The following is a 13,011-nucleotide window of genomic DNA, read 5'->3' on the forward strand; positions in this document are numbered from 1 at the left end:
CCCCCCTCTTTCTTTTTTCTTGTGTTTTTGTTGTTGTTTTTTCTTTTTCCCTTTTGTTTTTCTGCATTTAAGCACTTAGTAGAGGGACAAGGCATGAGAAGAGGCCATGTTAAGGCCTGCTGCTTTGAGATGCCTACCAACTGGTTTTGGTTGCCAGTACAAGCATGTTGAGTGGCTGAGGGGTGAGAGTGGGCAGGAAAAGCAAGGAGAGGCACTGGATCAAGGCCTGGTGGCTGCTGGCTGTTACCTGGGCCCTGCAGCATCTCCCACACCCTGCTCAGCTGTCTGACAGTCCTGTTCATCCCTTGGCACTGAAATGGTTCCTTATCCTTCACCCAACACCACACAGCTGCACCAGAGGCTCTCCTCTCCTTCCTGGGAGCATGCCTTAGCACTCATGGCCAGTAACACCCTGAAAAACCCACAGAACACCATGCTTTATGTCATTAATATGATCTTTAATAAATGGAATAATGCACCATTTTACAGCAAGCCTTTTTCCTTTTGACCTAAAGAATAGCCTTTTAAATGCTCTTATCCAACGTCTCTGTATCAATACAATCTCTTTATTTAGGTTTATATATAACAAAGCAATTCTTACAAGTATTCATAGAAAACTCTGTAGTGGCTTTAACAATGTCAGCTTTCATAGTGGCATCCACAGATGATTAAAAAACAAAAATTAGCTTTTTATTTCATACTCACACTGTTCCATGAAACACAACTTATACAGCATAGCAAGGGTATTGGGCAGCTTATACAAAAGAAATAACTGAAAAAGCAATTATTTATAAATTCATACATGATATTTCCTCAGTTATTTGAGAGGAAACCCAAAAATACCCGTTAACAAAAGGGTTCTGATGAGACTACATACTCTAGGGTTTCTCCCCCTCTTCCCCAGAAAAGCTCGCTCAGAAAGTAATGCTCTCTTTACAGTCTTTCTTCAGGAAAATGGCAGTTTGACATCTCCTTATTTCAGCTTCTACAGACCAAACCCTAGACATCAGTCTTTGCCATGCTCATTTTCCTCTTATACTGCATTTGTGGGGAAAATAATCAACAGCGATTGTGAAATATGATTCCAGCTTATATAAATGTGAATAGAGCACACTTTCCTCTAGAGACATAGAGCAGACAAGAAACATTACATACAAACCTTTTTAAATACATTTCAACAGTGTGAAAGAGAGAAGAGAGTCACAAACCAGGAAATTTAAAAGTGACAAATGAAAGTCAGCTCTAACTTGGACTTGCCTGTTCCTTTGTTCTTGGGAACAAACTACAGACACATTAACTATTTTCTTTCCTTTTGAGTCAACAAAACTGAAGTGTGAGTCTTCATTACAGAGCTCTGAAGCACAAAAAGAAGTTAATCAAGCACTCTAGATAAAAAACTCACACGTTTTTTCTTTGTCTTTAAAAACAAGAGAACGGGCTACAAAAATTGACTTTTGAGAGACCTTGCAACTAGGAAGCTACAAAGGGCAATTAATTCTGCTTTAACAAACAAGATGCTAGGGATGTGTGCTCCTGTGATAAATCTGCAGAAGCCTGCAAGAACTTTCCAGAAATCCTTCTTACTCTGACAGGTCCTGTGTCTGCTGAAGCACGACAGATGCATTCAAGATAACCAACTGAATGACTTGAAAATTCACACAGCTGCTGATCAATAGGCTTTTAAAAATATCTGACAATTACATTATTAATCAACATAACTCACCCTAGCTCCTGCTTATTATGCACATATGTATAATAGACCACAGTGAAATAAATAGAAATGGCCATAATAACAATTCATATTGGGAAGGCAGCCACTGAATCAGACCTGCACACAGCCCAGCTCAGCATCCTCAGGGATGGGCTTTACCTGGAAACACTCCACTCCCACCTTCCACCTTGGCTTTCCCTGGGAAATCCTCCCAAGAAATTTTTACAACCAGTGCCAGCAGAACCTGACCTGCCTCTGGGGGCAATCCCTGGCAGACTCCTCTCTGATTTCAGCAGCACTCAGCTCAAACACAAGCTGGTCAGATGTCCATTTCTGCAGGTGCACTCGTGCCAAACAGAACTCATTTTGATTTCCAGGAGTCTCTGCATCTGCCAGCTGCAGAAGTGGAAATTCTGCTACAAGTTTTGAGCCAGTCCAGGTCTGATTTCTTACTATTTCACATCAGAACTGAGTGTACTGGGAGCAGGAGGGGAGTGTGAGATTAAAAAAGGGATGTATTTCTACAGCTACAGTTTTAAATGACAATATAGAAGTCTAAAATGTCACTGGATTTAAGACTATGTTTATAAATGGCAACCACACACATAACTAGTGCTACTACACTAAAAACCCTTGTAAAAATTATCATGTATTCAGTATTTTCGGTTACTTTTCAACCTTTAAGAGAGGCACCTGAAATTACTCAGCTTCAGATCAAGTTTCTCATGTGCATTCCTAACTTTCTCTCTCGTAAATCCATTCCCCCTGAACAATCAGTGACAAGTCTGGCATGGGAGATGTTGCACCACTGGGTGCTATGTCAGAGCCCGATCCCAATTTTACTGTGATGCACTGAACTTAAAAATGGCATCAGAAAAAGAACACTGCATTCACTGCCACTGCCACCATCTGATGCTGTAACTCGCAGAATTTACTCCTGGAATTTATGCACAACATACATATGCATCTAAATACATACAGAGTTTACATAAAAATACAGATATTTGGCTTCACTGCGATATGTGCAGCTTTTTCACTGAGGAAAGGCTTGAAGTTGAACAAAAACCAATAAGCACATTTAGATAAGGAGATGAATCTATTTACCTGTTAAAATGGACAGTGGGAGAGCAGAGAGAAAACTGCAAATAATCCAAATTTATGCAGAATACTAAGTTACCCAGTCTATGATCCAACTTTTCATAGTCTAATCAATCTTCTTTTAATTGTCCTTGATAAGCTGCTCCAAATGTTTCAGTTAGCCATCGGGTCATGTATATGCTACTGAGCTTGACAATTATTATTTGTATGACTTTAAACAAGCCTGTCACAGCAAGAGGTGCTGTCATATTTTTTATACCAGTGAGAATTACAGCATAATTAATTTCTCCTGCGCTGACTGCATGTGTGAATCCTAAAATTCTCCTTAATTAGGCTTAATGATGTTTCAGTGGCAGAATGGCTACAATGTCTGAAGGTTTTTTGTGAAATAAATTATAATCTGAACATATACTTAGTAATGTTATTAGTGGGCTATGTGTTTTCTAACACTTAAAAAAGGAATCTCATCGGAGCAAAATGTACTGAACACTGAGGCTATGGCATAAGCAATGTATCTTTTTTAAGTAAAAAGGCCATTATTATTAAATTTAGCCCAATAATCTATTCCCTCCAAACACAGAACTTACTTATTCTCCTTTCTGAGGCAGGTAGCATTAAGGATTTCTTTTGGAGAAAGCTGGCAGGTGGGAAGATACATACTTTCTAGGCATATTTATAAGGTGGGTTTGTTGTTTTGGTTTTTTTTTATTTCCTGAAGCCTGACAGCATCCATCTTCCATGGGATTTTTGTCCCCACTTCACTGAAAAAAATGAAACTGTTGCCTTTGAAATTTAGGTCACTTTCTGTATGGAAACAAGACACAAACAGCAGTAAGAAACAAACAGAAATGTTCTTTGTTTCTGAGAATATTCTAATGACAGAATCAGTTGGTTTTCTTTTAAATTAGGAATTATTTTACCTTTAGCTGTGCAGTTTAAGTGCATCTTGGAGTTTCAAGAAAGGCATTTTCAATACTACTTGTTTAGTACATTGAGCTATTGAGCATTATAAGCAAATGGAGGGGAAGTTTTGCAAATAATCTGAGCTGTAAATATAAACTCGAGAAGAAAATAAATCTGATTATGAGGCATGTCTGTCCAAATGGTTAGAATTCACATTCTAAAAACCAGGTTATGGTGGTGAGCATCCCTATTATAAGAAACAGAAAGAGACAATGCATTAACCTAAGCAACTCTTCTGGCTTCTACTAGCACATCATTTTCTAAAACCAGTAAGATTCTGGATTTTGGCTTATATATACAAACATCACATGTTTGCTCTAACATTTTACTTGAATTATACATTATAAATTACCATAGCAAATATTCTACTGTTGCCTATTTGACAGTGGCACAATTCATAGGTATTTACACTATCATTCTATTTTCATTTTGCTATATTTATCTTGTCTGCAATATACATGAGAAATTGATAGAAAATTATCAACTTTCATCATTATCCATTTAAAAAACAAAACAAAACAACCCACAAAGAAAACACCTTTGTCTCCCCTGATTATAGCACATTTATCAACTACCCACGTCTCTGATCTGTAGAATTCTCTCTCTTACATCTATTTCATTTGGTTAAGGATGATTCCCCATGGCATGAGACACAATTCAGCATTAGATTTACAGAGAAGGTATTCTGTGGAGATTGGATTATGTGCTGTGAGCAAAAAAAGGGCATTACTAAATTAAGGACTGAAATCTGATCTCACCTAGCTGTGCATAACTACAGTATTTTGGTACCTACTTAAGAGTTTGTTTTGACTGACCTTTAAAAATAAATAGTTTTGCCTCTATTTAACTTATGGGGTATTTTGTAGTTAATGCACACTTCTGTTATGTTACCAAATATGTTTGTCCACGGTAGATTACAAAGCCAAGACCTTCTACTAATTATAATTTATCCCAAAAGCCTTGCAGCAAGTGACAGAAATAGATAAAGGAAAAGAAATTGCTTGCTATAAGAACATTTAAGGAAAACTGCAGAAGAACATTTTCATCCAGTATTAAAATGGTTCTGACTGCACTGAGCATTAAAAAGTTAGGTTTCTTACAAAGGGTTGGCCTGGAAATAAAGGCCAGAAGACTGTCTGAGCAGAAAGAAACAGGAGTGGGAGCAATTAACTCTTCTTTCCCCAGAATGTCCACATTCTGAAATGCTGGGGGATGGCAGAGGCCAAACAAAGAGCCATGGGGAAAGGAGTGAAGAACCCTCAGTGTGCACCATCCCAGAACAGCACCCTCTGCTTCACATGGAGACTCCAGGGCCAATGGAGAAGAAAACCCCAGCCAGCATCATGAGCAGGGTGCCAGCAATTCTGACTCAAGTCCTGAAACCCAGCTGAGCAACTGGCAGGTTTTCAACATCTGGGATGCGAGGCTGCAGCAGATGGGAGGCTGGGGAGGGAATTGAAAGCAGAGCCAGAGGAAGGCTGTAGTTTTGGAGAGGGGAGATAAAACTGCAGCAGGATGACAGAATTAAGCCTCAGAGACGAAAGGTACCACTTGAACTGGTGCTTAAAGAACACGGGGAGCCCAAAAGGTGTCTCATGGCTTGTGTCTCTACAACTACATTTAGTCGATGCCTGGGTTTAGAGAGTTATCTCTTGGAGGTATCTAGGAGAACCTAAGAAACATCAAAAAGCATTACAAGTGAAAATCATAGCAATCGAGCTTGGGCAAGGGAGTTTGGGCAGCAGGAAGAATCAGATGTAGCAAGGAGTACATCATTTCAGTTGTACTATCAGATATATTAGAACAGGGGTGGCAAAGTTTACCTCCGGGGCTAAAAATGATATTACAGCAAGGAAACAAATGAGCTTGAATGCACAGAGCATCTGTTTCAGTCAGCTGAAAGGAGCCTGGCTGGGGGAGGCAATTGTCTGCTGCCAGCATCCTGCCACAGGAGCTTGGCAGGCTGACTGAATAGATTTCCTTTCTTTGAACATCCCCAGATACATTTTCATATCATTTTCAGATGAAGTGATAAGCCCTTACTGGGTACCAAAAGCTGACATGTGTTCTATCTTTTTTATCTAAATAGCTTTTACTGAAATATTTGCAACCAGAAATCATTTTTCTCACATGGAAGGATATTTCTTAGATGGAAGGAGTTGTCCTGACAAAGAAGGAAATTAATTTTCTTTCAGTAGGCAGTAAAGACAATCCTTCTTAAAAAAGGGTAAGGTTTACTTGATATGGTGAAAAAACAGTTTATCTCCATAGCTATAACATTAATGTAACTGACACCTAAAATCAACGTGTATACAAACTGAAAGAAAGGTCTAAGCAGAGGGGAAAAACCCCAGCCCTCCCCTGCCCACACTCATAACCATGAATTTTTAAAGCATGCAATAAATTCTCACAAGATGAATGAGGGGCTCTAGAAACTCTGAAGGGAGGAGGAACAGTTTCAACTCAACTCAGCAACAACAGTCAATGAGGAGGCACCTACCCACAAAAGCAGTCAGGCTGATCTTACCCCAGACTGCCTGCCAGGAGGTGTAACAGGAAAGCTTTGCAACTCATCACAAAACTCTTTTATGCCAAATAAGATCCATGATTTTTCCTCTGTAAACAACATATGGCCACAGTCTATCTTCACTAGACTTTTTAGGCATGGCAGTTATTAAGATTTCTGAATAAAGTGTATTTTTCAACGTACATCATTAGTGATCTAAATGAGGTGTTACGTGAATACAGGGGTGAAACTGCACACAAAATAAAATGGAAAAAAAGGGCTAACATGGTTTGCTTATGCCTGTTCAAAGTTCTGTTATTCAGAATTTCACAGGAGGATCAAAGGAAAGGTACTGGGCTCGGACTTTTTTTCTTTTTTTTCCTTTTTTTTTTTTTTTTTTTTTTTTTTTTTTTTTTTGTTTTGTTCCTTTTTTAAAGCCCTTTCAAACTGGGGAAAATCCATGCACTGTCACCTCAGAGCACAGTGTGATTTAGGCAGCTGCTTCAGGCTGGCTACGGTGTGCAGAGTTCCCTGTCATGACTGGCTGACAACTCCACTGTCAGGGAAAAATCAACAAATGCAGAAAGGGGAACAACGTGGCAGTTTCAGAAACACACTTTTCAATAAAGCATACTGTGAACTATAGACTATTGCACATTTCAACATGACACAAGAAAAATAAGAGGTTTAAAAGAGAGTAATACACTCTGTAACATAGAAATATACAGACTAGCTTGTGCACAGAAATCAAAACATGGTTACAAGACACCACTGCAGTCAAACCTGTCTTAGAGTCTGCTTACGATCTTAGTGACCTTAAGAAACTGGTCCAAACTGATTATCAGCAATACCATTTTTTTTTGTTACTTTTTTTTTTAAAAAAATATTTTGAGACCACATTTTTGATACACATATATATATTCCGTGGTCAAAACAGACAGACTTAACTTTAGCGATACTAAATAAAAGTGCAAAAACGTTCAAAAAACCAAAACAAAATAAAAAAATATGGAAGCATAAGCTAAAAATTTTCTGCATAGCTGAGATCTATTTAAAGCGAGTCCTCGGTAGGGGTTGCTGACAGGAGGAGAAAGCAGTTTTTTTTTTAAAATGTCTTCTGTGTGTTGGGGTTTTTTTTTTTTTTTCAAAATAATGAAAAAAAAAATAAAATAAAAAGAAAAAAAGAAAAAAAAAATAAGTAAAGGGTCATTTTGTTTGCTTTTGAAAGGGTCTCACAGGCAGTTCACTCCTGCATCCTTGGACACCATGGTGGTGGCAGTGCCCCCCTCTGCCAGGTAGACAGCAGTGTTGGATTTGGGGTGTCCTGGGCGGTCGGTGCCGTTGTTGTTGACCTCACAGGGCAGGGGCTCTGTGGAGATGACCCAGGTGGAGGGACGCCACCGCTTCAGGGAGTACGGAGTCTTCACACGCTTCTTGATCTTCTCCCCAGAGCCAGACTTCCCATCCTGTGAGGACTCACCTACTGAACAAAAAAATAAAGTGAAACAAACAAGAAAAAATAATCCCAAACCGACCAACCAAGCAAAAGAAACAAGAAGAGAGCAGGAAATAGCAGTAAGGAGGAAGATAAGATTTAGACTGGCTGTTATTCATGCAAAACAGAACAAAAGAACAAAATCTTATCACAGAAAGGCAACTGCGTGGCAGAGACACACAGAGAGAGGTGTTCCAACCACAGCAGCTGCCACTAAAACAAGGGGTCAGATTCTGTTCTCTGTCAGAAATTACTTCAGTGAAGTAATTTGTGTTACCTTGAATGCACATTGGCATCAAACAGCAGAATCAGCATTTGAGATTTGAGGGGCTTTTGCAATCATAGTACCTTACATTACCTGCAACAGGAGGTACAAAAAGATGTCGCTGCTATAGGATGGCAAAGGCTAAACTTTTAATAGCATAATTACATCATACTTCCCCAAATCCTACTTCACCTGGCAAAGCTTTTCACCTGCAGACAAAACAGTCCATGCTCCATGCAGATACTGTGTCAGGATTTGGGATGCAGGGTTGCAATACTGGCAAAATCAACTTCAACCATGGTAAAATTAAACAAAATCTGGTCTACTTTATATGACTTTCAAACCCTTTTTTTTAAGTTAACCTTCATTTAAAGAAAATTACTGCAATAACCTTTTATCTTTACCTCAGCAAGATTTCAACTCAAGATGTCTACTGAAATAAATTCCCTCTCTAACTACTCTGATTAATTTTTAGTATGTACATGGTAAACTGACAAAGGATTGCTGCAATTGTTGGAGCTAATACAGACAGAGAATGCCTGACCCTCTCCACAGACTGGGCTAATACAGTAAAATCAGTTGCTTTAAAGGTGCTGAATCATTTAAGCAGCTATTATAATAAATTATTTTAATCAATGTCTCTTGGAGACACCTACTTTGAGACAATGAGGAAAAATAAAGAGAAGTAGGTGTAATGTTGCCCCTGAAGAAAGAAACAGGAAGTTTTTCAATATGCTTTGAAGCTGCAAGGAATAATGGAAGGTAGAAATTACTCCCTTCCTAAAGCCAGAGTAGAGAGGTTATAAAGGGACAGATCAGTGCCATGCATGTGGCAGGAAGATCATATCCTAACCTGTGCTGGAGCTGATGGAGACAGGACTTTACTGACAAGATAGAAATTGTCCTAACAGAAATCACATTTAGATGGGATTTAGCAAGTATGCTTTGAGAAGGGACAGGAGGGACAGAAATGCTGCCTATTTGGGCAGATACATGTGGCTATAAAGTAAAAACCTGTCAGGGAAAGCGTTCAGTCCTGCGGGCACTTACACTGCGTACTACAGCTATCCAAGCTATTTGTGGCCGACAGGTCCAGCGAGTTAGGCCTCTGTGCTCTTCTTGTCTGGGTCTGCCCAGGGTTCCTCACAATGTTCTGGACAGTGGCTGTGGCTGTGTCTTGCACTGGGCAGGGGTTGCTGTTGTTGTTATTGGCGTTTGTCCGGCCGGTGTCCAGCGGTCGCTCCCTCCTGTCCACCAGGCGGTCCAGAACCCCTTCATCATGGCCCACCTGCTGCTCCCTCCTCAACAAGGGTTCGTGCTCATCAGGGCTTGAATTAATATTCAGCCGACTATCCTCTCCACTGAACTGGTTCTGGAGCATTTCCTGAGCCCTCTGTGCTACCGAGCTGGCTGCCTGGCCGGTCGGCACCGTGCCGTTGGCGTACTGGGCTGTGCCAGCGTGAGAGTTTATGCTGTGGCTTCTCCCAGCCACCCCGTTCATGGTAACTGTCACAACATGAGGTTCTGCAGCATTGATAGTGTTCATCTTGGCAACCCCCGTCTCCACTTGCTTCAAGTTTGATTTGTGCTTGCCACCGAATTTTAACCGTGGCTCTTTCGTTGAATTTTTGGTGTTGAGGGGGAGGCTAGTGGGCCTCTTGGGAAGGTTCTGTTGCTTGGGCAGAGGATAGACCTGAGCAGATGGGACATCTGGAATCAAACACGCTTGACCATTGCCAGCTTGTGTGAAGTCCTGCTGTCCTGTCACCTCTACTGCAAGTTTTATCAGCGGGTAGAGCAAGCTGGAACTGGTGCTGCTGAGTGGATCTGGCCCGCTGAACTGCTTAAGGGAATGCTCCATCAGGTTCTCATCAGAGCTTTCCTTCAGGTTCTTATCCACTTCTTTTGGATCCAGTTTATTCGTCTCTAAGTCCTCCTCTGTAAGCTGCAGACAAACAGGGGTGGGCCCACCTGGCTGCATGACATTTGCAGTATGCAAGTTTGTTTCATCTGAGTAAGGCATTTCAGATATGGTGGTCATGCCAGTGCTAGGAGTAAGGCCAGTTGTGTTGGTGGTGGTGGTGTTGGTGGACAAACTGGTGACACTTGTCTCAGGACTCGGGATGCGAGCTTGTGCTTGTTGCCTCTCATAGTTAATGGAGTTTCTGTTCTTTTCCCCTGAAGTCAAAGGCGTTGTGGACATTGAGTGCTCAGAAGAAATGTTCTTCACTATGCTGTCAGTGTGGTGGATGGAATCTTCAATGTAGGAAGAGGAGGAGTAATCTGGAAATGGCCTGATCTTTGACACACGCCTATGATGTGACAGATTCCTTCAAGAAAAAACAAAGTTATATTAAGACCATATAGGTAAAAATCACCTCATATTATAAAACCTCTCTTAAGAGAGCTGTATGTCTTTCTGTTTCTTTTTATGTATGAACTAAGGACAGATAGGGTGTAAACTGAGACCCTTCAGTAACTTCCTCAAAAAACCCTGGGTAGCAGAAAATTTTGTCACGGATGTCACCTATACAACTCAGTCAGGTAGCAGGAATTTTCTGCTATTTGTCCAATATGCTGTCTGTCCATCTCACTGCTGTGGTACTGCTCTAGTCATAGAGAAGTGATGCTGAAGGACAGCAAACCAAGAGCCCAACACACAAGATGGAGAAAGTGGTGCTAAGATAAAGTCACAAGGTCCTAAACCATGAAAAACCTATTATTTCACCAATTTAGTTATTCTATGATTTGAAGGTAATTTTTTCCATTACAACAAGCACTGCTACACACAGCAACATTGCTCTTCTCTCAAATCCAGGTGTCTAATGAGTACTACAGCACTAGGGCCAGTCCTACAAACTCACATTTCCTCTGGACCATGTACAAGCAGAGACTGTGCAGCATCTCTCTCAGGGGGGCCAGAATAACAATGACTTAAATGATGGCTCTGTAGTTAATTGAAAAGCTAAAGGTTTGAGACTTGGTAATTTCCAGAATTCATATTGCCTGTAAATGCACAGTTTTCAGAAGAACATTTTAAACAGAACTTTTATGCATCACTTAGCAAGAGTCCTCACAGACAATTCCTTGCCACTTTTTACCTTTGCAAGTCTGCTTGGACAGCTTGCCTGAGTGAGCAGCACAGCTGTTTATGTGAAAGGTGCTCAAATCCTGGGGACACCCAGGAGATCTCAGGCACAGAAGCAGTCAGGATGATGTCCTACCATACCCACCTGCAGACCAGCTCAGGTGAGACATGCTCACTCCACAGCTGCAGAAACCTTAAGCCAGCAGCCTGCTCTGGCTTCCTTCCCTGAGGGAGCTGAGCACTGCATGGGGCATTTGCTGCTGCCTAAAACCAAACATTTTCTCTCCTTACCGCTCATTTTGCATGGCAGTTGACATAGGGTTGACTGTTGGACTAACTGATTTGTTTCTCTCCCAAATCATCATCAGTTCTGCCATCCTCTCCTCAGCACACTGTGCTGTTAGTCGAGCTTCAGCATCTTGATCCCAACAGTCTTCAATTGTTTCTTTAAGTGACCTCACAGCCTGCCAGGAAACAAAAAACAAATCCACTTCATCTTCTGGTTTCCCATTTTATGACAACATTCTGTGTGCATCAGAATAGTCACAAGCTGGTAAGAAAGACAAACAGAAGAAAGCCAATTTCATTCAAAGCCAGGTCACCCTAAAACCAGCAGGAGCAAGACTAATATTGTTGTATCTCAGGCAAAATTAAGACAACAACTATTTAGGGAAAGCCACATACTCCATTACCTTCACAATTCAGGTCCTGGCCCCTGCCTTGCTTCCCTAAACTGCACACAAATAACACAGCCCTGCTCATTTCATCATGATCATTTCATCCTCTGTTCACTACTGTAACATCCATAATTAAGCAGCCCCATAAACATCAGTGAATTTGTCTGCACTATGGGAGGAGATTCTTGCTGCCCTTGTTTTACAGATGGAGAAACAAGAAACAGGCCTGCTTTCCTGGGGTCACACTGTGGGGTGAATGGTGCAGTCAGAATTTGAGCTCAAGACCTCCAAAATGTGCTGCCATATGGTCAGAGACCTGGGGAGGAGACAACTGAAATGATGAGCAGCCAACACTGCAGCTTCCGCTGCCCCCGGCGTACAGGCAGCCACTTACTGGCCCTGCTGCCAGTCAAGGGCACATGGAGAGGAGATGGTTTGCCAGAACCTTAGAGCTGGACCAGTCATCACCATCATCATAATTAGTATTATTATTTTGAATTTTTGGGAAAAAAAAATGGTGACAAAATAATGTGTTAGGTAGTTTAAATCTGGAGGTCACGGCTAGCTCAGGGTCTAATAATACTGCAGTCTACCAGTTGTTTAGAACATAACATTCAAAATGGTGTTCTGCAAAACAAAACAAGCCTTCTTGAACTGTTTTACATATAACTGTCTTCAAAAGCAAATGTCAGCTTGGTTCTTCCAACAGTGCATTTGCCAACACGACTGTAGTTAAAACAGTTGCTGCTCCATTTCCTATGTAGTTTGGGCATGGATTATTTTTTTTTCTCCTGCTCCCCACCCAACAGTGGCTGGCCAAAACTGTGTAATAAAAGAACCTCTCTATGAAGCTCTGAACTCAGTTCCAACATGTTTTACAGCACTGTTAGTACTGGAGGCTATGCTCCTCTCTGAAAATGGTTTCACACATGTTTACAAGCACCAGCAGAGATGAGGCCTCAGGCTCCCCATGATCAGCACAGCAGCCACAAAGTTATCAGCTAGCAAAGGCTTTGAAGATGGAAGGGCATCACTCCAGTAAGGAAAACACCTTGGTAACTAAGAGTCAAATATGTCTCTTTCATAAGCTATTTAAGCTTAAACAAGTTACCAGGTATCAGGCAGCACTCACTTAAGTCCATTTCACTTTGCCTGCAACAAAAGCCAAAGAAGAAGGGGCTGGCATGGCCTCACCTTTGCTGCAGATG

At 41.1% G+C, this 13,011-nt stretch overlaps 1 protein-coding gene across 3 annotated transcripts in view; it reads right to left on the reverse strand.

Annotated features, from left to right (window-relative positions):
- Positions 1 to 441: 441 nt before the first annotated feature.
- Positions 442 to 13,011, reverse strand: part of BMPR2 (bone morphogenetic protein receptor type 2) — a 94,192-nt gene continuing 81,622 nt past the window's right edge. For 2 of the 3 annotated variants that reach the window (XM_030454747.1, XM_030454745.1), the window contains 3 exons: positions 11,418 to 11,590; positions 9,089 to 10,368; positions 442 to 7,761 (listed from right to left, as the gene is read on the reverse strand). In XM_030454747.1, the coding sequence (XP_030310607.1) occupies positions 7,511 to 7,761; positions 9,089 to 10,368; positions 11,418 to 11,590 (1,704 nt within the window). In that variant the 3' untranslated portion in view covers positions 442 to 7,510. The remainder of the gene's footprint in view (positions 7,762 to 9,088; positions 10,369 to 11,417; positions 11,591 to 13,011) is intronic. The other variant, XM_030454746.1, reaches the window with a different exon arrangement.

The sequence above is a fragment of the Calypte anna genome, chromosome 7, assembly GCF_003957555.1.
Source record: "Calypte anna isolate BGI_N300 chromosome 7, bCalAnn1_v1.p, whole genome shotgun sequence".
NCBI lineage: Eukaryota > Metazoa > Chordata > Aves > Apodiformes > Trochilidae > Calypte > Calypte anna.